This window comes from Capricornis sumatraensis, chromosome 16 (genome assembly GCF_032405125.1).
Source record: "Capricornis sumatraensis isolate serow.1 chromosome 16, serow.2, whole genome shotgun sequence".
Classification (NCBI taxonomy): domain Eukaryota; kingdom Metazoa; phylum Chordata; class Mammalia; order Artiodactyla; family Bovidae; genus Capricornis; species Capricornis sumatraensis.
In genome coordinates this window covers 40,628,567-40,655,686 of record NC_091084.1, presented here as the reverse complement: position 1 = coordinate 40,655,686, position 27,120 = coordinate 40,628,567, and the positions used below count along the sequence as shown (strand labels likewise).

Sequence of the window (27,120 nt, the reverse complement as noted above, 5' to 3'; positions counted from 1 at the left end):
CAGTGTCTGGGTGCCATTGCTTAGCACCCCACATTTTTTGCCCTTCTCTACTTCATTATTTTTTTTCCTCAACCTTTCTTCCTTACTTTCTATCTGACCTTTTATAGACATTAGCAGCCAATCTTTGTGGTTATTCAGAAACCTAGGTTCCTTCCATCTTGTGACTCCAATCCTTCTCCTGGGGCATCAGGGTCCTCTGCTGGATCCCCCTGCATGCAGCAGGCAGAGATGGGAGAGGAAGGATGGAGAATCATGTAGAAAATTTGGAGGGGCCAGGCAGGAAGTGGCATTCATCCTGTCTGTCCAAGTTTTCCACCAGCAGGACTGGGACACAAGCAGACCAAACTCCAAGGGAGGCTGGGAATATGTTCCAGCTGAGTGCCCACAAGAAATGGATGTGTTTTGCCACATCCTCAGTTTTCATTCCAATCCCAAAGAAAGGCAATGCCAAAGAATGTTCAAACTACCACACAATTGCACTCATCTCACGTGCTAGTAAAGTAATGCTCTAAATTCTCCAAGCCAGGCTTCAACAATACATGAACTGTGACTTCCAGATGTTCAAACTGGATTTAGAAAGGGCAGAGGAACCAAAGATCAAATTGCCAACATCTGTTGGATCATTGAAAAAGCAAGAGAGGTCCAGAAAAACATCTACTTCTGCTTTATTTACTATGCCAAGCCTTTGACTGTGTGGATTACAACAAACTGTGGAAAATTCTGAGAGAGATGGGAATACCATACCACCTGACCTGCCTTTTGAGAAATCTGTATGCAGATCAGGAAGCAACAGTTAGAACTGGACATGGAACAACAGACTGGTCCAAATAAGGAAAGGAGTACATCAAGGCTGTATATTGTCACCCTGCTTATTTAACTTATATGCAGAGTACATCATGAGAAATTCTGGGCTGGATGAAGCACAAGCTGGAATCAAGATTGCCAGGAGAAATATCAATAACCTCAGATATGCAGATGATACCACACTTATGGCAGAAAGCAAAAAAGAACTAAAGAGCCTCTTGATGAAAGTGAAAGAGGAGAGTTAAAAAGTTGGCTTAAAATTCAACATTCAGAAAGCTAAGATCATGGCATCTGATCCCATCACTTCATGGCAAATAGATGGGGAAACAGTGACAGACTTCATTTCTTTGGGCTCCAAAATCACTGCAAATGGTGACTGAAGCCATGAAATTAAAAGATGCTTGCTCCTTGGAAGAAAAGCTATGACCAACCTAGACAGCATATTAAAAAAACAGAGACATTACTTTGCTGACAAAGGTCCACATAGTCAAAGCTATGTTTTTTCCAGTAGTCATGTATGGATGTGAGAGTTGGACTATAAAGAAAGCTGAGTGCCAAAGAGTTGATGCTTTTGAACTGCGGTGTTGGAGAAAACTCTTGAGAGAAACTTGGACTGCAAGGAGATCCAACCAGTCCATCCTAAAGGAAATCAGTCCTGAATATTTGTTGGAAGGACTGATGCTGAAGCTGAAACTCCAATACTTTGGGTACCTGATGCAAAGAACTGACTCATTGGAAAAGACCCTGATGCTGGGAAAGATTGAAGGTGGGAGGAGAAGGGGACGACAGAAGATGAGATAGTTGGATGGCATCACTGACTCGATGGACATGAGTTTGAGTAAACTCCGGGAGTTGGTGATGGACAGGGAGGCCTGGTGTGCTGCAGTCCATGGAGTTGCAGAGTCAGACATGACTGAGTGACTAAACTGAACTGATAGGAGTTTATGCTGCAAGCACCTGAGTCTCTCTTGGGCCAATCTATGGAAGTATATAACATTAGATAACTGTCAAGACGAGTTGCTGACCATGTATTATTTTTATCAAATTGTAGTTACTAAGAGCGTTCATCTCAGGCTTGGTTGATTCACCAATTCCCAAGTGAGATCACAGTTCCGGTGTTTTAGCAGGTTCTGAAATGCGAGAGGGGGCTGGGTGGCGAGGGTGAAAGTTCATCACTCTCCCAAATGAGCCTTTCCCACCATCACCTGCCCCTGTGGCCCACAGGTCTGGGATGCTGATGAAGGCTCACATTTATCCATTTGACAAATGGAAGACAGCTGATTATTATGCTGATCATCTGCTTTCTTCTTATCTTGCAGTGACGCTTTCAGCTGCCCCTCCCTCCTATTTCAGAGGATTCACCTTAATCGCCCTCAAAGAGAACAGAGAGGGTGATAAGGAGGAAGACCATGCCGGGACCTTCCAGGTAAGAACGATTCTGGGCTTACCCAGGGTCCTCCGTTGCTCTAGTGGGTAGATGCCAGCTGCAAGGTGAGTGTACTGCGGAGGCTGATGGAAAGGAGCGGGACAGGTATCTGAGTGGGCTTCTTGTGCAGTTCCCTTGACCATTGGCCAGGTGGGCCAGGGCCATGGAAAGACCCAGAACGGGGTGTGCAGCAGATGCCTCAAGTCTCCCTTAAGGCCATGGGGCTTGGCCTCCAGGCAGGGCTCTTCTGGGGCTCATGGTGTCTTGGGCAGCAGACACTCCAGTATGCTGAGAACTTCCAGAACCCTGGCGAGGATCCGGCTGTTTTTCCTGTGCAGCCGCTTCTTGATTGACTGGCAATTCTCAAGTGTAAACGGAACAAGAGCTTAGGATGACCAGACTGGAGGGAGTTCAAAGCACAGGAGAAGGACTATTAATGGAATGAAGAGATTGATTTATGAGGGAAGATTAAAAGAATTAAACATGCTTTCCTTGGCTAAATGAACAGGGCTGAGTTGAAGAGGTGGTAATGGTCTTTAAATGTCAGTCCTCACAGAGCAGCCTCCTCCAGAGGAGGCCTCATTTGACTTTGTACAAAAGGGCGCAGCAAGACGAAAGTGGGTCAGGAGAAGAAAGGGAATCTCAAAGGCAAGGGCCCTGACAGTGAGTCATATTTCACCGTGCAACATTCTTCCAAGGGAAGTGGCGGGAACATCACCCCCTTTGCAGAGGCTTAGAAAGAGGCCAACGAGTTGTCAGAACACGTCCCAGAAGGACTGGGGCCATCCTAGGAGGAGGCCTGGCCAAATCTGCTGTAACCATTTCTCATCTCAAATTTCCATTGTTCTGGAATCCATTTTTATCTGGCATTTGCAAACTCAGAGGGGGGAAAAAAAAACAGCAACAACCAAGGAAGAATACTTATACCCATAGCTGGCTGCTGGGGATTCTGGTACAATTTGTGGGTTCCATGGAGCACCCAAAATATCTTCCTTGTCCAAAGATATCTTTAACCCCTTGTGAGCAGGTTGTAATTTTGAATCCTGTGATTTTAAAAAGAAACAATGTCCAGTGTTTAGGAATCTGGGCTTGTGGCTGAGTGGGACCATTAATTCCATGCTCACTGTAATGTCCTTCTGTGGATCTAGATGGCAGGAACTGTCTTGGCATGTATCTGAAGGAATTACTCAGATACGGTCTGTGTTTGTTGGGTGCTTACCATATGCCAGGCACTTGGTTAAGTGCTTTACCTTATCTCAGTTTATCTTAGTTTACCTTATCTTAGTTTAATTCTCACAGCAACCAAGTAGATCCAAACTATTACACCTATTTCACAGATCAGGAAATTGAAGTTTGAGAAATTAAATCCCTTGCCTAAATGGCTAGTAAGTAGTAAGGTCAGGCTTCTCTATCACATGTCTGATTCCAGTGACTAAATGTCTTCCTTATAGTCCTGGACATGGTCCTGGCATAGGTGTGTTTGGACAGTGCATCAGCAAGGTTGTCATTATAGAGAAAGGAAGATACATGCATGCATTCAGCCCATAAGAACACTAAGATGTATCCCCCTTGTTCTTGGAGGTGTGAATGATTTATCAGATTGGGGCAGCTGAGAGATCTAGGTACCTGAGGGTCAGGAGGGATCAAGTTCTAAGAAGGGAAAAGGAGGGGAGGGGTGGGAGATGGGAAATGTGATCTTAATATTTACTCAAACAAAATTTATCTGCTTTAAAATGATGCTTAGAAATATATTCCCGAAAAGAGTTGAAAGCAGCGACTTGAACAGCTGTGTGTACATTCATGTTCACAGCAGCAATATTAATGACAGCCAAAAGGCAGAAACAATCTAAATATCCATTGGTGGATGAATGGATAAACAAAATGTGTCTACATACAGTGAAATATTATTCACCTTTAAAAAAGGACATTCTGACATATGCTATAACATGGATGACCCTTGACATTATGCTAAATGAAATAAGTAGGCACAAAATGACAGATACTGTCTGATGTCACATATATGAGCTTCATCATCAAGTTTATAGAAACAGAAAGTAGAATGGTGGTTGCCAGGAGATGTGACAGAAAGGGAAATAGGGAATTATTGATGAACATGGGTGGAGTTTCAATTAGGGAAAACGAAAAGCGTTCTGGAGATAGATGGTGTTGATGCTAGTATAACATATGAATGTACTTAATGCTGTGAACTGTATACTTAAAAATGGTCAAAATGGTAAATTTTGTGTACGTTCTGATACACATACACACACTAAATAATGCCTGAGTTAGGCCAGTGGGACATGGTTTCTTTCTTTGATGCTGCTTTAATTCAGCAAATTGATAGTCTTCTCCAACTCACTGTTGTTTCTGCTTGGCTTAATCTTAGTCCTGGAAACCAGTTGGTGAATACAGGGCTCTGCTCACATTGGGCAGTAAGTAAATGTCTGTTGAATGAATAAATGAAGAAATTATTCTTTCTGCTAGTGCCCATAACTCATTCCAATTGGGGATTGTTTCAGAACTCTCTCTCTATGTGTTTATCTTTCCTTCTCCTCTTAGAGCTTCTTATATCCTCTCTTTATATCACAGTGGTTCTCAGAGTGTGGTCTTTAGACCAGCAGCATCAGCATCATCTGGGAACTTGTTAGAAAAAAAAAAAAATCTCAAGCCCCACTCAGACTTTCTGAATTAGAAGCTCTGAGCGTGGGGCCCCCACAGCTTGTGTTTCAGCAAGCCTTCAGTGTGAATCCAGTGCAAACTCGAGTTTGAGAACTAGCGTTGAAATGAGACAAGGATCCAACCTGTCCAGCAAGAACTCCATCATCACATCAACAAATCTGTTGTTTGAGCCCTAACAAGATCAAAGTTGGAAACATATAGGAAAAATGCCTCACATACAATAATCATGCTTGCGTGCCAGATACTGTTCTAAGTGGTTTACATGTTTCAACTGATTTAATCCTCAGAGTAACACCACAAGATAAGCATTATTATCCTTTTTTTCACAGATGAGGAAATTGTGGCAACAGAGGGATTCCAGTAACTTTCTTAAGACCATTCAGCTCTAAGCAATAAAGCTGAATTCAAACCTTGGTAAATGAGTCATAACAACTGGGCAGTAGGCTCTATGTCAAGAGCTTTACATTCCTTATCCTACTTAGCTCTCATAGCAACCCTGTAAAGTCAGGATTGTTGTACCCATTTTCTAGATGATGAAACCAAGTCTCCAAGGGACTAAGTAAATTGACCAAAGTAATCTAACATCTTAAGGGGGTGGGAAAGGGATCCTGTTTCAGAGGTTTTCTCACACTCATCTCCCCACCCCTGCCCTGCCCTTGTGCATTAAATGCACGTTCACTTGGGTGCCCAGTATCTTGGAGGTTGGAGAGGAAGAAATCATAGCTCATGTCCCATTTTGCCTCTCCTGCTTCAGATGTTGTGGTCTCTGTACTTGCCCCCTTCCACACTAGCATGAAAGTATTTTCTCTCTGTATCAAAGCTGTCATCTTTAAAGTCATTCATTTATTCATCAGCATTTATTGAGTGTCTCCTATGTGCCAGGCACTAAGGTAGGCACTGGGGATACAGCAGTGAGAAAAACAGACATCATCCTGCCCTAATGGAGCTGATAGCATCCTCCTTGTCACTGTGCTTTATATCAACAGGTGTGACAGGAAGTCAGCAAGTCATCAGTGGGAACATGAGTAGATGATCAGAAACTACAAATGCTGATATAATTTAATATATATATGTATATATATATATATACATACACATAGCAATTAACAAATATTTAGAAGTACTTCTTTGTTAACACCCTCACTCCAAATATGACAGCTTTAAGGACTTAATATCAATGATGAAATCCTAATATCCTTTAAATCTGGTAGAAATTACATCCTTAGTTCTAAAAGTGACTCTAAGAGGTGGTGATTTTGCTTCTCAATGAGAGCCCTTACTCAGCGCACAGATTCACTAGGTACAAAAGAAACTTTAAAGCAAACATTAATGCCTCTTTAGACTTAGCAGGGAGAGAATGGGGCTGTTGGGAGAGGAAAGCTAAGGGTTACAGCGCCCCCACCTCCACCCTGGAGGCCGAGGAGAAGGGGGCGGGGCTGCTCCTCTGCTTCCAGCGGCGCCTGGTCCAGCGTGGCAGTTTTGGCATCGCTGAGGGTATCTGTCCCTGGCTGCCAGAAGGGAGAGACATGGGAGCCTTTTTGATGAGCTAGCAGGGTGTACTCACGGTTAATTGAAAGTGACAAGGAATGCGGCGGCTGGACTGCCTGTACAGAAGTCATACCCCAATCCTTTAAAATCGTATTGCTCAAAGCAAGTTGCTTCCTGGAATGTTCATGGCCCAGCCAACTGCCCAGCACTTTCTCCCTCCTCGTTCAGGGCTCTCTGCTCAGACGATCCTTTCCCGGGGTGGGGGTGGGGGCGCGCGAGGGGAGGGTGCCCCATCACTCTCTTTGAAACTTCACTCCCCCTTCTATCCCTGGCTGAATCCCCTATCCCTCTCCACTACTTTCTTATTTTCCACTGCCTTTCTTGCCACCTGATGTACCATCTATTTTACTTGATGACTTGAGTATCACCTGCCCCCTTCCACTAAGCTGTAAGCCCCACTAGGCAGGGATTTTTGCCTGTCTTGTTTGCTACTGTACCCCCAGCACCTCATCCTGAGCCCCTCACAGAGTGGGCACTTCAGTTAAACAGAATTTTAAGTGCCATATTTATACTAAAATTCAAGCTGCTAATTTGTAATGCCATTGCTTTAGTTTAAAGTCCTGTATGCATCAACTAGTTTATGGAATAGTCTGCCAGTCAAAGAAGAAAGCCTCATTTTAAAAGGGAATGTTTGCCTAAAATCCTCTATCAACACCATACAAACAAGTATCTTCTGATAACTACTTATGTCATATTCTTAATCATCTGTTTATAAAATGTTTTCATCCTCTCTTTACTAACAATAAATATTTATTAGTGCTTGATGAGTTCTGAGCCACGTAAGAAGCTCAATGAGTATCCAACACACTTTTCTGAAAATAAAATGCTATTGCAAGCCTATTTTTAGGAATTCTCTCTTATAGGAAAATGTCTTCTTGTTACACTCACCTAAGCTTAATTGCGACCCTTATAAGATTAGAATTTTTCAATCACTATTCACTGCTATAAATAATGGAGAAAAATTATTTTCTTAAATAAAACTTTTTTTCCTTATTTGATATTGGTTTACTGGAAGAGATTCTCAGAACTGCAAAAGATATGGACATTTTTATGTTTTGGATGTATATTTCAAAGGCGATTTCTGCCTCTCAGCCTCACCCAAATTTTCACTCAACATTCTCTTCAACAACCTGAATTTGAACATTACATAGCCACTGATGTGAAGAGAAACATATATTCCCACATCAGGACTGAGCATGACAGTATTTGGGCAGGTCAAACTGAGAGACTGAATCTAGCAAGATGAGAAGCTAATGGAGGAACACAGCAAGTTACATACTTAGATCCAGATAACCTACTGTAGCTGTATGAGAAGAGTGATTTGGAGTGATGGTAACACATTAAACAAACAACAAATGTATCTTAGGGTTTTTAGTTGCCCATAAGTTCAGAATGAGTCATTCATGAGATAGGATCTCTGGCTATTATCACAGGAGCATGAACAGGGGAGTTAGATTTTCTTACAGGATTCTTAATCTGTCCTCAGAGAGCCCACAATATTCTTTCTTTTCCTATAGAGTATACCTTTCTGGTGAATGAATATTGCCATATAAAATATGCAATGCTTTCCTTCATTTGTTTATTCAAATATTTCCATAGCATGCATAGCACTCTACTTTTCCTTCACAGTAGTTATTAGTGCTTATGTATTTGTAAGATTATATTTTTAATATTGCTCTGTCCCACCAAATTGGAGGGATGACCATATCTGTTTTGTTCACTAATGTATTTCTTTCACTAGCACTGTGCCTGGCACATGGTGGACATTCAATAAATATTAGGTGAGAGGAACTAATAAAAGCACTGATTACCAGCTATGTAAACAGCAATTTACTAGGCTCTGAGCATATTGAGATGAATAATTAAGGCCTAGTGCATAGTGTTAATTAGGAGGTCAGCATCTCCAGTAGAACTTCTCAACCTTGGTAGGCTAGGTGCACTGTTAGAGCACAAACAGTGAGAGCCTAGATATTTATTTCCTTGGATATAGGGGTGATCTCATCTGTCTACTCTAGGGAAATGCTATCATTTCTTTCCTGTAACATAAAGAGACTTGTACAGAAAGAACTATATTGTACATACTATTATAATTGCTGCATGTGTGCAAATAAGAAAGCAATCATTTGTAGGAAGCAAGGAGGGAGTGCTAATCTGGGAGAAGAGAAAGGATATTTATAGAGATGGAAACTTTTTTTAATTGAAATACAGTTGATTTATTATGTGTAAGTTTCAGGTGCACAGCAGCGTGATTCAGGTATATATATTCTTTTTCAGATTCTTCTCCATTGTAGGTTATTACAAGATATCAAATATAGTTCCCTGTGCTATAGCTATATTTTATATATAGTAGTGTGTTATCTATTAATCCCAAACTCCTAATTTATCCCTCCCCCTCTTTTTCTTTGGTAACCATAAGGTTTTTTCTATGTCTATTAGTTTGTTTCTGTTTTGTAAATAAGTTCATTTGCATCATTTATTTTGATTCCACATGTAAGTGACATCATATGCTATTTTTGTCTTTGTCTGAGTTACCTAACTTAGGATGGTAATCTCTAGGTCCATCCATGTTGCTGCAAATGCCATTATTTCATTCCTTTTTATGGCTGAATAATATTCATGTGTCTGTGTGTGCATACCACATCTTCTTTCTTTATTCATTCATCTGTTGATGGACACGTAGGTTGCTTCCATGTCGTGACTACTATGAATAGTGCTGCTATGAATATTGAGGTGCATTTTTTAAAAATTATAGTTTCCATCTTCTTCAGATATATGCCCAGGAGTAGGATTGCAGGATCATATGTTAACTCTCTCTTTAGTTTTTTAGGGAACCTCCCTACTGTTCTCCATAGTGACTGCACCAATGTACTTTCCCACCAATAGTGTAGAATTGTTCTCTTTTCTCCACATCCTCTCCAGTATTTGTTATTTGTAGACACTTTGATCATGGCCATTCTGACTGGTGTGAGATGATACCTCATTGCAGTTTGATTTGTATTTCTCTAATAATTAGTGATGTTGAGCATCTTTTCATGTGCCTCTTGGCCATGTCTGTGTCTTCTGTCTTCTTGAGACAGTAACTTTTGAGTTGTCCCTTTGGGTGGTTGAAATTTGCTGGTGGACAAGGGGTGAATGTAAGGGGTTTGTGTGAAAACCACACTACTTTTTCCTCTCTTTTTTTTTGAAGTTTAGGCCATGTTTCATGTTTATTACTTTCCAACACTAAATTTTGTTTTAGAAAATTCATATGAAGAAACAATAAGTGCTAGACATTTGTTACATTTAAAATACTATACTTAATTTTGGGTTGTAGTGAACAATATTTCATTCCTGCCCTCAACTAGTTTAAAGTATAAAAGCACCTAACCAAATGTAGAACTCAGTACACACTTAGAACTTATAATTTAGTACAAGGGAATTAGAGACAATCTACAACATAAATACTTACGTGTTAGGTAAAAAGTGTAATGGGGAAAACTATTGGAATGGATAGATGCCATTTAAAATGGTGGCTCGGGTGAGATACTAAGAAGTCGTGCATTTGGGTAAAGACCTAATTGCTGACAGAGCACTCTTTCCTCTGTTTTAAAACTTGCTCTACTTTAGTCTTTTCCTGTAGCTACTTTGACAAGTGTATAGAGCCCAGTGAAGGCATAGTAAATGTTTTATTGAATGAATGAATGAACGAACCAGAGGATGGATGACATGGTATACTGGCCCCTTCCCCTTCAGGAACTCACTGGGTGTAAAATGCCTCTGTGAGCTGTGATCCTTAAAAAAAAACATCAAAAGGACATATTTTAAAAACAGTGTCATGACCTCTTCTTCAACATGTGGTTTCTCTTTTTTCAATTCTGTTTAAAATCATTTGTAAGAAAGATGAGAAGCAGTGTGGCATGTGAGTGCCTGGGCCAGATATTGGTGCTCAGGCTGCCATAGCCCTGATCCCTGATACCAGAAAGGACAAAAGGTAATTTCCTTCTAAATGGGCAAGCCCTGACAACCTGACCAGATGCCTGATCAGAACTTGAACATCATTCCTTTCAACAGAGCACACCCTTGTTTTGTGATGGAAAATATAGAAATAATAAATACAGAGCATAAAGAAGCTAAATAAAATAAAATAAGCCATTTATAAAATGAAGATAAAATATTTTATCTTATTTATATGATAAAATAAGTCATTTTATAATCTAGAGATAACCATTATTAGCATTTGGGTATATTTCCTTGCAGATTTTAAGTGTGCACACACACCCATATATGTATCAGCTCTTCTCTTTCTACAGGTGGCCATTTAGAATTTCACAGTATCAGAGGTGGGCACACAGTTTATTAATGACAGTAAGAAGCGTCATTATTTTTAGGCTCATGTTCCTCCTCCAAAAGGACCACATATCTCATTATTCTTCCAATTCTAGCTTTGCTTTTCTATTCAGAATGTACAGTGGGTGTCTGCAAAGATCATGGATTTGGGAGTTTGCAGACCCAGGCTCAAATTCTGCCTCTACCAGCTTAGTAAAGAAGTCAACTTAATTTCCCTGAACCTTAGTTCTTCTTAGGGCTTCCCTTGTGGCTCAGATGATGAAGAATATGCCTGCAGTGCAGGGAACCTGGATTCGATCCCTGGGTCGAGAAGATCCCCTGGAGAAGGGAATGGCAACCCACTCTAGTATTCTTGCCTGGAGAAGTCCATGAACAGAGGTCCCCGGTGAACTACAGTCCATGGGGTCACAAAGCTTCAGATACGAATGGGTGGCTGGCACTTTCACTTTTTTCACTTAGTTCCTCTGTCTTTAAAATAGGCCTGATAAAGATTGTTTTGAGTATCAGATGAGGTAAATTATGTGTAAAGTGCCCAACACAGTGCCTGGATTTAATCAGTGTCTCTTCCTTCTGAGCCAGCAGCCTAGAGCCCTTTCTATGTTCCTGTGTCTAGTGAATCACAAACTCTATCCCGCTGTAGATGTGGCAGACGTCTGATCCTAGATATAACTTGCCACCTGTCTGTGCGCCTCTACCAAATAAGGGGAGAGACAGCCTTCTTTAATTCTCTCTGTCTTCACTCTAATATGATTGACTATAATGTAAAATGGAAGATTTCAGTGGGCACATAATACTCAGTAAATAAAAGCAAAATTCTGTTCCATGTGGGTGCTAGCAGTTTGGCTGGGCTCAGTTACTGGCTTAGTGACCTCCTCCCACGCAACAGCTTCACTGAAAATGGGGTTCAAATTGTACCTTGACAAATGCTCTACACCTCCGGGAATGAGCAGATGGAGGAAACCACGACTGTCACCTCCGGGTACTAACAGGTCTGGTGCTTCATTTACTTCCATTCTCTCCCTCCAGGCTGTAAGCTCCATAAGAACAGGGACTGTCTGTCTGTTTCACAGCTGCATCATCAGTGTTGGGTGCAGCGTCTGCCACACAGCAGGTACTCAGTAAATATTTGTCACAAAAATAAGTCACTGTATTAATTTCCTGTCAGTCTCAGAGCCATCCCCTGAGGTAGGCACTATTATCATCCCATGTTACAGGCAAGGTAACACTGAGCGAATTAGAAATGTGACAAAAGGCACGGAGCCAGGAGATGGCTATAAGCAAGGATCAAAACACCTGTGGTTACTGCCATTTTCTCTATTCAGCATCTCTTGTAGCTCCAGGGCAGAAGTGGATGAGAGACAGACATTGACTACTTGGTTCCCTAAAATCCCTTCTGGGTCATTCCAGGGATCACACCAGGTTATTGTCTCACAGATCCTCACCCTCCAGGTTTCAGCACTTCACATGCCATTGCCTCTGTTTCCTGATACTCATGTCTTACTTTCATCCCATCTAGATTCTGTGCCCCCTACCCCATCTCAGCTCTCAGATGCTTGGTATATCTCCCTTTAAAAAAAAAAAAAAAGTGTAATCTTTTTAGTTGTGTTAGTTTCTACTGTACAATGACATGAATCAGCCGTATGTATGCATACCCTCCCTCTTGAAGCTCCCATCACCTCCCAGTTCCGCCCGTCTAGGTCATCACAGCGCTGAGCTGAGCTTGCTGTGCTGCACAGCAGGTCCCCGCCAGCTAGCTGCTTTACACACAGTGATGTATACATGTCAACGCTGCTCCCTCAGTTCGCCCCGCCCTCTCCTTTCCCCGCTGTGTCTGCATGTCTGTTGTCTATGTCTGCACCTCTATTCCTGCCCTGCAAGTATTCTCCAGGTGATCTTCCCAACCCAGGGATCAAACCTGGGTCTCCTGCATTGCAGGCAGACGCTTTACCACCTGAGCCACAAGGGAAGCCTCTATGTATATACACACATTAATATACAATATTTGGTTTTTTTAACTCTAGTTCTTTGCACTCTTTACAGCCCTGATGTGTTAAATCCCTGTTCCCCTGCAAGATTCTGCAAAGAGGCAGGAAGCTGGAAGCTGGGCCGCAGCCATCTCTGTATTCCCACAGCCTCACCAAGGCTTGGCACACTGGCCAGCTGATAAATGTTTTCCAAATTGATGGATGACTGCTGCTAGAATTTCTGGCCCTACCTCTTGTTTGCTGGCATTAGTTGGTCTCATGCTTTCTTGCATGGGAACTAGCATTGTTTCCACATCTATTTTTCTGAAGCTCTGGAAATCATTTGCAAATACATGACAGAATTGTTTAGCAGACAATAGGTAATGTTTATTGCCCCAAAGCACTTTTATCATGTATGTATTAAGTAGCTTAAAAATGTCAGTAAGTCACTGTGTGGCCTTGCAATCCTTTCATCTTTTGAATGAGAATGATGACCCTTCATTCCAGATCTAACTACTTTATAGAATAGATCTTAATTCTGGTTTTACAAACCTGTAAACCATCTGTTTGCTTTCCAGAATAGTTACATCCAAAGAGCAGATGGATCATAATTTATTTATACAACAGCCTATTGTAGCATGCTTAGGTAAATTTTTAAAATATTATTAATAATTTTTATGAAGAAAACCTTTTCATTTACTTATTTGCAACAAATATTTACTAAGCCTATTATGTTCAAGGCATTTTCTGGGCTGTGAGACTATAGCTGTGAAAAAACAGACAAAAATCCCTCCCCTTATGAACATTGTGTTTCTAGATTTCCCATCATTTCCTTGGGATAGAGTCCCAAGTTTCTGTATCAGATAGTTTTTTGGCTCTCAATATGTATTAGAATATCACTTTTTATCACAGCTGATCATGTGGGAACTTGAAGCGAAGCCTAGCTCAGAGCTTCCTCTTAGAGAGAATATGTTACCTTTGCCAAGTTACTTTGTCTGGCTTTTCCCCTTGGACGCAAGACAGTCCCTCCAGTTGACTCCCAGCTGATACCTACTGTCCCCTAGCCCCTCCTTCATTTGGAGGAGGCCACGGTGTTGACAAAGCCCCCATCTGTATCCCGCGTGGTCTCTATACCCCAGCTTGCACATCCCCTTCCTGTGCAGTTCTGCGCATGTGCTCACACGTGCATTCAGTCATATCCAGCTCTTTGTGACTCCATGGACTGTAGCCCCCCAGGCTCCTCTGTCCATAGAATTTTCCAGAATTCTGGAAATACTGGAGTAGGGTGCCATTCCCTTTCCAGGGGATCTTCCCAACCCAGTGTTCAAACCCGCGCCTCCTGCCTCTCATGCGTTAGCAGGCAGATTCTTTACCACTGTGCCACCCGGGAAGCCCTCTTGTGCAATTACCTCATAATCAAGGCCAAGACCTTAGAGTTTTGTCTTGATAAATTGGTTATTCAACATGTTCCATCTCTTCAGCATTTCAGGATCCTTCAAATTTGGCATCTTTTATCCAACGTAGTTCATCACTGTCCTCACAGCCTATGTCTCTGCAGATTAAATGAGTTGGTACTCTCAAGTAAGCCAGCCATGCACACTTCAGGGGCTGTGTATTTCCTCTGCCCTCTGCCCAGGATACTCTTCCCCCAAATAGCCATAACTCCTACCACCTCGCTTCTCTCAGGTTCCTGCTGAAAGGTCATTTTTGTCAGAGTCCAGTTCCAACCATATTTTATTAAAACAATACTCTCATCGCTCTTAATCCCATGTACCCAGTTTGGTTTTCTTCTTTTGACTGATCACCACAGGACACGGTTGGTATGGGCTTGCTGGTGAGTTAGCTATTTTCCCTCACTGCAACGTCAAATTCACAAGAATTTGTTCAGCACATGTCTGTTCAGCTCTATCACAGTGTCTGGCACATAGAAGGCAATAAATTCTGTCAATTTCCTGTGTATGCTTTTTGTGAGGCACTGCACCAGGTCTTTGTTGCTGTGTGCAGGCTTTCTCTAGTTGCATAAGCGGGGGCACTCTCTAGCTGTGGAGTGTGGGCTTCTCATTGTGGTGGCTTTTCTGGTTGCAGAGCACAGGCTCTGGGGCTCCCAGGCTTCAGTAGCTGCGGCACATGGGCTTGGTTGCCCTGCAGCATGTGGAATCTTCCAGGACCAGGGATCGAACCCATGTCGTCTGCATTGGTAGGTGGGTTCTTATCCACTGGACTGCCAGGGAAGCCCAGGTGTGTCTTTTAGAATTCAGCTCTAAAACCAGATGCTCTTTTTGACAATGAAATGACACTGGCTCCATGAAAGGACAAGTATTCTGGCCCTGACTCAGTTCTTTTCCTTCCTAAAGTCAGCTTCAAACATGTTCTGGACTTCTTCACATGTACTCGTATGAAGATGCATGCTCATGCTCATCTCCTGGCCTTTTTCCTAAGCAACCTGCACTTGTGCAACTGTCTTTCTGGATCCTAAAAGAGGACTTTGTCTGAATCCCAGTTTAATTTGATCATTTTACTGGCAACATAACCACTCCATCTCTCACTGAACCACGTAAGCTTGGGTCACTTAATTTACTGTTAGTTTGAAATAATACTAATTCAAAGACTTCTAATGATTAGATAAGGATTTCCAGTTTCTGCTGTGACGTGTGACGAGCTTAGAAGTCACTGCTCCTGTACTCACATACATACACAAAAAGAACTGAAAACAACTCAAATTAGATCCATCAGTGATTTGAGGTCACAAAGCAAACTGCCCTTCCTCACCCCCAAACTGGAGAGATGAGAAACACGGAGAATCACAGCCTAATAGGAACAGAATCAGCTAGAGACCGTAACTGACCAGAATACTCACACGGTAACTTATGAGTAGCTACACACTGAACGCTGGCTGTGGGCAAACCTGATCGACTCCGAGGAGCTCAGTGTTAGGGGGCACTACACATTTGTGAGTTTTACCTCCAGGAGTCCCACCAGGTTCTCACAGTGAAGATCAGAAAAATCCTCTCCGGTTTCAGGCAGAGGGAGAGGGGGAAGTAACATACCCAGACCATTCGTCTTAACAAAGATCTTTCCTCTGAGCCTTACCTGACCTGAGGGAAGGGCAATTAGTCAACTCCAGCCCCTCTAGCCTTCTTGTCTCACATAAAGGGAATTTAAAAAAGGTCAAAAAATTCTTCTAAAGATCACATCCCAGAGACTGTGGTTGGATAAAAAACCTGAGATTTAATCATAAGATTCTAGACTGCTTCCCCTTCCCAACCCTTTACCATCACACCAACAGGACTTTGGTGTAATAACAGTGGATTATAACCAAGAGAGCTCCAAGGCACAAACTCTATTTAAGGAATTTCTAGAAAAAAAACAAAGATAATAGGGGAGACAAAAAATCAAGTCACTGGAGGAGATTGAAGCCTCTGACATCCACACCACAGCAAACATTAAGCACACAGCCTAACTCATATGTGGCCAGATAAACATAAATCCTCACCACTAAAGGCCTATTGGCCTCAGTTCTTATTACCCTAAGGATCATGTCTGGCTTTCAACGAAAAAATTACAAGGAATGCTAAAGCCAAGAAAAAAAACAGCCTGAAGAGACAAAAGCAAGCATTAGAGCCAGACTTGGATATGACAGATTTTGAAATTACCAGACCAGATTTAAAATAACTATGATTAATGTGCTAAGGACTCTGATAAAAAGTGGGCAACATGCAAGAATAAGTGGTAATGTAAGCAAAGAGTTTGAAATTCTAAGAAAGAATCAAAAGGAAATGCTAGAAATAAAAAACATTGTAACATATGAATAATGCCTTTGATGAGCTCACCAGTAGATTGGACATGGCCAAGGAAAGCAACAATGAGCTTGAAGGTTTCCAAGTAGAGACTTGCAAACTAAAATGTAAAGAGAAACAGAAAGAATGAAAAATCAGGACTGAATATCTAACAACTGTGGGACAATGTTCAAAGGTGTAACATACATATGATAGTAATACCAGACAAAGAGAAAGAAGAAATATTTGAAGATCAGATGAAATAATAAAAAAGACATCAAAGTTAGTAGCTGGCTCATACTGAACGATCAATAAATGATAGGCATTGTAGCTACCACTGCCATCATTGTCTTGATATAATCAGTTAGATCAAAATACCAGAGGAGAAAGGAACAGGCTGGATCAAAGACAACTTTTTAAAGAGGACATAGTTTAATCAGGGATAGGAGGGATATTTCTTCATTTGAAACAGGACAAAGGCAAGAGAAACTGGTGAAAATACAGAACAGTTTGAGTGAACAAGAAATGAAAGTAAGAGTTCACATAGGATGCTCTCCATATAATTGACTTTAACAGAAGTACTGCAAAAATGAAATGATGTACAATGGTGGTCTTCAAATTGTAGTGAATGTAAGAATTTCCTAGGTTTTTGTTTAAGAATTTGCTTCTATGCGTCAAAGTGAATGAGGAGTTGGGGCAGAGGATCTAAGTAAATTTGAAAGAAGTATTCCACAGACCACCTTTTAATAAATATATAAGCATATTGATTGCGGCCTGGCCTGAAATGTGCTCAACAGATGTTTAGTAGGCAGAGGCAAGCTCACCTGCAAAGGGACAAAGACAAGATTGAGGACTGAGAAGATTACCTTGCAACAGGAAGACCTCATTTAGAAAAACACATTTCTAGGAAGAACTTTCAGACTAGATTTGTAACTCTCTTTATCAACTGTTGAGAGTCTGGTTACAGGATTCAGTGAACAGATGGTGTGATTTCCCCAAGGGTGCCAACCCTAGGGTTACAATGGAAGGTGGGAACAGGCACCCAGCCATGAGGAGAGGCTACCAGGGGACCACTGAAAAGGCTGGTCAAGGTCCAGGCTGGGGAGGCAGCAGTGCCTCCAGCAACTCCCCGCCCCATGACTCTCCCAACACTTCCTCATTTCTCTGCCTCCTCTTCAGAACCAAGGATCTCAAGAGAGTTGTGCCTACATGTGTTTTTCCCATGTCTTCACTGTCCATTCACTTCTCAGCCTCCACCAGGACGCATTTAGCCATATTAGCCACCAAAATGGCTCTTGGCAGTCCTTCAGTGATCTCCATTGTCAGCAGACACTTCTCCTCCATCGCTGCCTTACACATCCTTCTCCATCAGAGAGGGCTCACCACTCCTTGTTTCCTAAAGCACTCTCCTTTAATCTCTTTCTGGTTTTATGTCTTTTCCTTTCAGACTGTGGTTGCGCCTTTATTTGCTTCTCCCTTCTATCTGACCTCTGGATCTCTGATTCTCAAACTTGGCACTGTTGACATTGGGGTCAGATAATTCCTTGTTGTGGACAGCTGTGCTGTGCACTGAAGAGTGTTCAGCAGCATCCCTGGCTTTTGCCCACCAGAGGCCCATGGCAACCCCTCCCCAAACAAACTGTGACAATCAAAAAATGTTACCAGACATTCTCAGTGTTCCGTGTGTGTGTGTGTGTGTGTGTGTGTGTCACTCAGTCGTGTCCAACTCTTTGTGACCTCATGGACTGTAGCACACCAGAGTCCTCTGTTTGTGGAATTCTCCAGGCAAGCATACTGGAATGGGTATCCATTCCCTTCTCCAAGGGGTCTTCCTGACCCAGGGATTAAACCCAGGTCTCCTGCATCGCAGGCAGATTCTTTATGGTCTGAGCCACAGGGAAGCCCTAGGGGATAAAATCACCCTAAGGAGACTCATTGCCCAGATGTTGCACTGTTCAAACTCAGTCCTACGACCCTTTCTGTCCGTTATCTACACCCAGACTCAACTATTGCCACAGCTCTAAGTGCCATCTCATGATAATGATGCTCATGTAGGCTTCACTTAAACATTTGTTGCTCACATCCATGTTCTCAACCTTAGGCTATAGATAGCAGGTAAATTCAGACTATGGCTTTTCAGATTAACATGGATTTCAATCCCTGTTCTACTCTTGCTACCTGTGTGATTTTAGCCCTCTTAGCTTCCATTTCTTTGTCTGAAATAATAAAGAGCTCAAACCTGTAAAGGCCATCAGAGTCCTTGGTGCATAGTCTGTTCTTAAGCATTAGTTATCGTAACTTTCATAGTCATTACCACTGCACCTTGAGACTATGGACAGTGGGCTTCTGAAGTGCAAAGGAAGGTCCTATTTGCCTTGTTAAGTAATACAGTGTTGAGAGCTCCATTCTAGAGCCTAAGAGACCCAAGTTCAAATCCTGATGCCACATCTCCACTCTGGGGCCCCTCTAAACCTGTTTTTTCCTCCTTGTAAAATGAAAGAATAATAGTACCTACTTCACTGGGTAACTCAAATAAGGTAATTCTAGGAAAAGGTTGTAACATGATGTCTAATACATGGGGACTTAATATTAGCAGTTATTAGCAATTATTACTGGGGCCTTCCCTGGTGGGTTAGTCAGTAAAGAATCCACCTGCAATGCAGACCTGGGTTTGATCCCTGGCTCGGGAAGATCCCCTGGAGAAGTGAATGGCAACCCACTCCAGTATTCTTGCCTGGAGAATTCCATGGACAGAGGAGCCTGGCAGGCTACAGTCCATGGGTCTCGAAGAGCTGGACACGACTGAGTGACTAACACACACACACACACACACACACACACACACGTACGCACACCCCAATTATTATAGGTTAGCATAGGAGAAGCTAATCTTTAAATGAATCTCAGAGCCTGAGGAAAGGATAGCCCAGGCAGAGGGGAGAGCATGATCAAAGGATTGGAGGCATGGAAAAGAGTGCTGTGATCTGGGAAGGCATTCCAGGATGCTAGAGCATAGGGTGTGGCATGAGGTGAAAATGATGAAAGGCAGAATCTAAATCCCCTTCCATGCCAGTTTAGGATTACAGACCTATCCTTGTACCAAACACGAACAGAAATATGTCTGTTGGCAAGGGAGAAGGATACTGGAGAGTTTTAGACTAGGGAAACAAATCTTAGTCAAATTTGTGTTGCAAACCCTTGTCAATCTAGAAGAGTTTGGAGAAGGTAGAATCAGGTATAGGAAAGCTGGTTAGGAGATTGTGGCGAGAACCCCAGTGAGAGATTGAGGCCCACCCAGCAAGAGATGAATGTCACAGACATTATAGAGAAGGGTGGCCAGGGTTCTTGACCACTTGAATTCAGGATCAAATGAAGGGCTGAGTAGGACTCTGAGGCTTTATGCTTGGCCCCAGGTGGTAGATGGCCAGTGTGTTGAGCCCTTCACTCTCTATCTACTGCCCTCCCCTCTCTTCTCTTTCCTCTTGTTACTGAACTGAACTTGTATCTGCTCACCTGATGTACAGCAGAGTCAATCTAATCTCACTGGGTATTGAGATATCAGGGTCATATTGAGATAACAGGGTGATGTTTCAGGAATCTTAATCATCAATCTGTGGTTCCAACCAATCTATGTACTGATGGTCAACATCTTCTACCTGGGTCTCAGTTTCTGCAAAACAACTCAAAGATACGTAGCAGATTATTATGTATGTTCTTGAAGGGGAAACTGGAAGTCCTGTGATTCTGTTTTATTGCTGAACTATAGTTTTTTTTAATATACATTTTTAAGTTGAACTATAGTTGATTTTACCACATTAGATTAGTTTCAGGTGTACAGCAAAGTGATTCAAATATATACACACATAATGGAAAAGAATCTAAAAAAGAATATATATATATTCTCATATATATTTATGCCTATATATATTTGTATATATTCCTTTTGAGATTCTTTTCTATTATATACTGTTACAAAATGTTGAATATAGTTCTCTGTGCTATGCAGTACTCCTTGTTGTTTATCTATTTTATATATATTAATGTGCTAAGTTGCTTCAGTCGTGTCTGATTCTTTGTGACCCCATGGACTGTAGCCGGCCAGGTTCCTCTGTCCATGGAGTTTTCCAAGCAAGAATACTGGAGTGGGTTGCCATGCCCTCCTCCAGGGGATCTTCCCGGCCCAGGTGTTGAAGCCATGTCTTTTATGTCTCCTGCACTGGCAGGTGGGTTCTTTACCACTAGCACCACCTGGGTGTGTATGTTAATCCCAAACTCCTAATTTATCCTTCTCCCTCTGGTAACTATAGTTTTTCATTTTTTTTTTAAACCTATGTTTGTGAGTCTGTTTCTGTTTAATAAGTGCATTTGTACCTTTTTTTTTAAATTCCACATATAAGTAAAATGATATGATCCTTGTCTTTTTCTGGCTTATTTCGCTTAGTATGATAATCTCTAGGTCCATCCATGTTGCTATCAATGACGTTATTTCATTCTTTTCATGACTGAGTAATAGTCTGTTGTATATGTGTAATGCATCTTCTTTATCCATTCCTCTATCAATGGACATTTAGCTTGCTTCCATGTCCTGGCTATTGTAACAGTGTTACAGTGAACATTTGGGTGCATGTATCTCTCTGGATTATCGTTTTCTCTGGGTATGTGCTCAGGAATGGGATTTCTGGATCATATCATGAAGTAGTTATGTTTTTAGTTTTTAAAGAACCTCCAGATGGTTCTCCATTGTGGCTGTACCAATTCACATTCCCACTAACAATGTCGAAGTGTTCCTTTTTCTCCACACTCTCTCCAGCATTTATAATTTGTAGATGTTTGATGTTGAGCATCTTTTCATGTGCCTATTGGCCATTTGTATGTCTTCTTTGGATAAATATCTGTTGAGGTCTTCTGCTCATTTTATAATTGGGCTGTTCAGTTTTTTTACTTTGAACTGTATGAGTCATTTGTATATTTTGAAAATTAAGCCCTTATGGGTTGCATTGTTTGCAAATATTTTCTTCCATTTTATAGGTTGTCTTTCATTTTGTTTATGGTTTCTGTTGCTGTGTAGAAGCTTTTAAGTTTAATTAAGTCCCATTTGTTTCTTTTCGCTTTTGTTTCCATTACCCTAGGAGATGGGTCCAAAAAAATATTGCTGTGATTTGTGTCAAAGAGTGTTCTGCCTATGTTTCCTCTAGGAGTTTTATAGTATTCAGTCTTACATTTAGGCCTTTAATCCAGTTTGACTTCATTTTTGTATATTGTGTTAGAAAATTTTCTAATTTTATTCTTTTACATATAGCTGTCCAGTTTTTCCTGTACCACTTATTGAAAAGGCTATTTTTTCTTCATTGTATTCAATATGTTCTTGCCTCCTTTGTTACACATTAATTGATCATTAGTGCACAGGTTTATTTCCGTACTTTCTGTCCTATTTTATTGATCTTTGTGCCTGTTTTTGTGCCAGAACCTTACTGTTTTAATTACCATAGCTTTGTATTATAGTATGAAGTCAGGATGCGTGATTCCTTCAGCTCTATTCTTCCTTCTCAAGATTGTTTTGGCTATTTGATGTCTTTTGTGTTCCCATACAAATTTTAAAATAATTTGTTCTAGTTCTGAGGAAAAATGACATTGATAATTTGATAGGGATTGCACTGAATGTATAGATTGCCTTGGGCAGTATGGTCATTTTAATAATATTGATTTGTCTAACTAATCCAGAACACAGTGTATCTTGCCATTTATTTGTGTTGTCTTCAATTTCTTCCATCAGTGTCTTACAGTTTTTGGAATACAGGTCTTTTGCCTCCTTGGGTAGGTTTATTCCTATGTATTTTATTCTTTTTGATGTGATGGTGAATGGGACTGACTCCTCAATTTATCTTTCTGGTATTTTATTGTTAGTGTATAGAAATGCAATGGGTTTCTGCATATTGATTTTGTATCTTGCAACATTACCAAATCTGTTGATAAGCTCTAGTAGTTTTCTGGTGGTATCTTTAAGATTTTCTATGTGTAGTGTCACGTCATCTGCACACAGTGACAATTTCACTTCTTCCTTTCCAATTTTGATTCCTTCTATTTGTTTTTCTTCTCTGATTGCCATGGCTAAGACTTCCAAATTTGTATTGAATAAAAGTGGCGAGAGTGGGCACCCTTGTCTTGTTCCTGATCTTGAAGGAAATGCCTTCAGCTTTTTACTGTTGAGTATGATGTTAGCGATGAGTTTGTCATATGCGGCCTTTATTATGTTGAGGTATGTTCCCTCCGTGCCCACTTTTTGGAGAGTTTTTATCCTAAATGGTTGTTGAATTTTATCATAAGTTTTTTCTGCACCTATTGAGATAATCATATGGTTTTTATTCTTAAATTTGTTAATGTGGTATATCACATTGATTGACTTGTGGATATTAAAAATTCTTGCATCCCTGGTATAAATCCCACCTGATCATGATGTATGTTCCTTTTAATATATTGTTAGACATTATGTGCTAACATTTTGTTAAGGATTTTTGCATTTCTGTTCATCAGTGATACTAGCCTAAAATTTTCTTTGTGTGTGTGAGATATCTGGTTTTGGTATCAGGGTGATGCTGGTCTCATAGAATGAGCTTGGGAGTGTCCCTTCCTCTGCAATTTTCTGGAATAGTTTCAGAAGGATAGGTGTTAACTCTTCTCTAAATATTTGGTAGAATTCACCTGTGAAGCCATCAGGTGCTAGACTTTTGTTTGTCGGGAATTTTAAGATTACTGATTCAATTTCATTACTAGTAATTGGTCTGTTCATATTTTCTATTTCTTCCTGGTTCAGCCTTAGAAGATTATACTGTTCTAATTTGTCCATTTCTTCTAGGTTGTCCATTTTATTGACACATAGTTGCTCAGAGTAGTCTCTTAAAAACTAGTTTCTTGACAGCTTTTCCTTTGTTTCAGCATTCCTTCACTTGACTGCTTGAGTCTGCTATTTGAAACTCAGGAAAGCCTAGGAGACTAAAGTCTTTGCTTACAAATAAGAAACAGGGGACATGGAATAGCTTTTGTATCTGGGAAGGTCCCACAAGGTCCTGCTCAGTTTCATTCCTCATCTAAACTCATCTTCTCAGTAACACTCCAGCCATAGCCCAGAATTTCCTTATCATTTGTCTTTACACCAAACTGGCAAAGCTCCAACCTGAATGAACCCATCTCTTCCCTTTCATTGTGCTTGCACTTGAGCCCTGAATGCAGAGAAAGTCGCACTGTAGTACAGGTTAGTAGACTGACATGGTGTTATTTTCCTAGGACAAAAGTAGCAAATTGCCACAAACTTGGTGGCTTAAAATAGCAGAAATCTATCCTTTCACAGTTCTGGAATCCAAAATTCCAAAATCAGTTTTATTAGGCCCAAATGAAGGTGTCAGCTTGACTGCACTCCCTTTGGGGGCTCCTGGGGAGAACCTGTTCCTCGTCTCCCCCAGGTTTGGGTGGCTCCCTGAGGTCTTGCCTTATGGCCACACCACTCCAGCCTCTGCCTCTATTTCCACGCTGCCATCTTATCCGTGTCTCTCTGTCAACATGTGCTCTGCCTTTCTCTGTTAAGGACCCATGTTATTGCATTTAGGGTCCACTCAGATAATCCAGGATAAACTCCTCTTCTCAAGATCTTTGAGTTAATCACATATTTTGACATACAAATTTATATCCACAGGTTTTGGAGATTAGGAATTGAATATATTTTGGAGAAGAGGGTACATTTTTCTACCTACCGTATACAGCCACTCAGGAATATTGATCTTGGAGGCTCTCAACCTGCCTGGTAACCTGACTAAATTACTCTCAAAAGTTCTCGGTCCCAGATCCCTAACACTGATTTCCCACATCTCTAATCCTAATTTTTCACCTTTTGCTGCCTCTTTCCACATCATTTTTTTTTCCAATCATGGACCTTGTTTCTTGTTCTATAGGGAATAAAAAGCAAATCCCTGGGCCAGAACTCCATTAACTTTGCAATACCAAGTTAATAAATCTATCAGCATCTTTCCTCACTATCCCTCCTACTAAAATAATGTGCTGTCTCCCTCCTCCTAAAGCCAAATTCTCTCGTTTGGCTCTGGGTACCACTCTTGCCTACCTTCCCAGGGGCCTTAAATGGCCAATAACCTTTTCTTCCTTTTTCAGAGTCAACTGTTTCCTCTTGATTAGATCCTTCCCTTCAGCTCAAGTTTTATGACTTTACCTTCCTGAATCTTCCTTCTTAAAATAATAAGAACAGCAACATAAAACCATAATAAACAGAAACTCAGTGCCCAACCAATTCATCACTAAGTCCTGTTGATTACACTTCTTAAGTATCTTTCTAATTCACCAGCTTCTTTCCTTCTCAGCCTAGTCTTAGTCCAGCTGGTCATCATATTCCCCTGGACAACCACCCTGACCTCCCTTTACTCAGTTTTGCCATCTCTCAGTGGTTCTGCTGAGCACCCTTCAGGGGCCTGTGTGACCAGTATGACAGCTCCATGAGGTCAGGACTTGGTTTCATTATCTTCTGTATTGCCTCTGTCACAAGCATCTAGAAAAATGCCTAATACATAGTAGGTGCTCAATAAATATTGAAGGTAGTCAGTTTATTATGGGCTTCCCTGGTGGCTCAGACAGTAAAGAATCTGCCTGCAATGCAGAAGACCCGGGTTCAATTCCTGAGTTAGGACAATCCCTTGGAGAAGGGAATGGCAACCCACTCCAGTATTCTTGCCTGGAAAATCCCATGGACAGACGAGCTTGGCAAACTACAGTCAAATTATTACTAATTTCAGGAAGACAAATTTCCTAACAGCCTATATGACCCAGCAAGATCTGGTCCCAACTTGTCTCTCCTTATATCATCTCCTCCTTGCTCCCTGGGATCCAGACACGCTTGTCTCCTATAAATACTCCAAGTTTTCTCCTGCCCCAGCGGCTTTGTAAATAAATATTTTTCATTGTTTGGAACACTCAACCCATATTCTCCTACCTACTGCCTACTCAGTTGTCAGATCTCAGTGTTTATGTTGTAAGTTGCTTTTTGGAAAAGCTTTCCTTAGCACCCTTATGTGCTCTTACATTCTCATCAACTTACATCTTTCCTTTGCAGGAAATTCTGCAGCTGTAATTGTGCTCATTTGACTGTCTGATTAATGTCCATCCTTCCCATCATATGAGGATGAGGGCTGCTATATTCCTACTACTTTTCATGTTGTCTGACACACAGACACTTAATAAGCAAGTATTGCAGGAATAAGTGAATAAAGGTATGATGTTGGGGCTGAGATCAGATACAGGAAGAGGAGACAGTTCATTGGAAAGGTCACCATTCAGTTTTACCTGTGTTGGAGGGCCTAGCATATGATGTAGTTGGAGAGGTTCACTGTCAGTTGGCAATTTGGATTGGAAGCTCAAGACAGAGTTCAGGCTGGCTATTGAGATGTAGGCTTTTGATGAAACCATGGTAGACAGGCAAGACAGGAGATGTAAGAGGATTAGTGTGTGGAGATGACAGGGGGATGAGATTAAGAGCCTTAGCGGGGCTCATTTTAGAAAGGAAGAGACACAGATGTGATAGATGGATTTGGACAGATAAGTGTGGAAATGGAAGAAGAGGAAGTAGATAAAAAGGACCTGAAACTGAGGGTGAGGACAGGTGCAGGTGAAGGAGAGCTAGAGGGAGGGTAGGGGCTCAGGGAGAAAGGAGAACATTTAGATTTTCTGAAGAGAAAAGCTCCTGTGGACATAGGCCAAGCAGGTAACTTACATGAGCAGGGGTGTGTGCATGTATGTGAGCACACGTGTAGGGAAACATGATCACACTATTCTCAACTCAATCCTGTTTATTAATAGATTATCTTGCATCAGTTCACAGCTACCCAAACTCACGGAAGCAGGTAAGCCAGGTGTGATGATCTCTATTTTCTAGATGCAATATCAAGTTGGAGTTGTATTCTACACCACTGAGTGTGCTCTTTCCACTAAACAACAACCATCTCTCTAGTCTACCTGTCTGGGGCTTGTCATCTTCAAGCATTTCAGTCTATCACGAGTGAAACCAGCCCCTAGCCAGGGGAAAATAGGATGGCTTTGTTAGATGGTATTCTAAGAGGATCTTGGCTTTAAGTTAAAGTCCTGATGCCCCTTGTAACAAACCATTTCTTTCTTTAATGGAGAGCCCTTAAGACCAGTTGCATACTCCTAATTAATGTTGGTGATCAAGACAGACCAGGACCAAGATATTAGGCACAGAATATGACTCCAGTCTAGGTAGCTGGATGTAAGGAGCGCAGAAGCCCCAGAGCAGATCTTGGCCTGCTCTGTGTCTCCCTGTGGGTTTGAATTCAGCTCAAGAAGCTCAAGAATGAGTGCTGGACTCTCTGAGGATGTGAAAAATGAGACAGAAGGGCATGCTGTCTAGAGAGTGCTTACAAGAGTCTGGTCATAAACAGTAAATGAATCTAGGACAGAAGGGGCACCAACTCCCTAAGGCGGGGATTTGCTGTTGCTCTTCCACTTGCTCACCAGTCAGAGCTTACTGGTCAGCCTTCTGGAGTCCAACACTCAGTACTCCCAACCCCTGCACCTAGAAACTCCT

The 27,120-nt window shown here is 41.5% G+C and overlaps 1 protein-coding gene across 1 annotated transcript in view; it reads left to right on the top strand.

Annotated features, from left to right (window-relative positions):
• Positions 1-27,120, top strand: part of SPON1 (spondin 1) — a 310,921-nt gene that overhangs the window by 18,981 nt on the left and 264,820 nt on the right. The window contains exon 2 of the mRNA XM_068988301.1: positions 2,124-2,230. Within this exon, the coding sequence (XP_068844402.1) occupies positions 2,124-2,230 (107 nt within the window). The remainder of the gene's footprint in view (positions 1-2,123; positions 2,231-27,120) is intronic.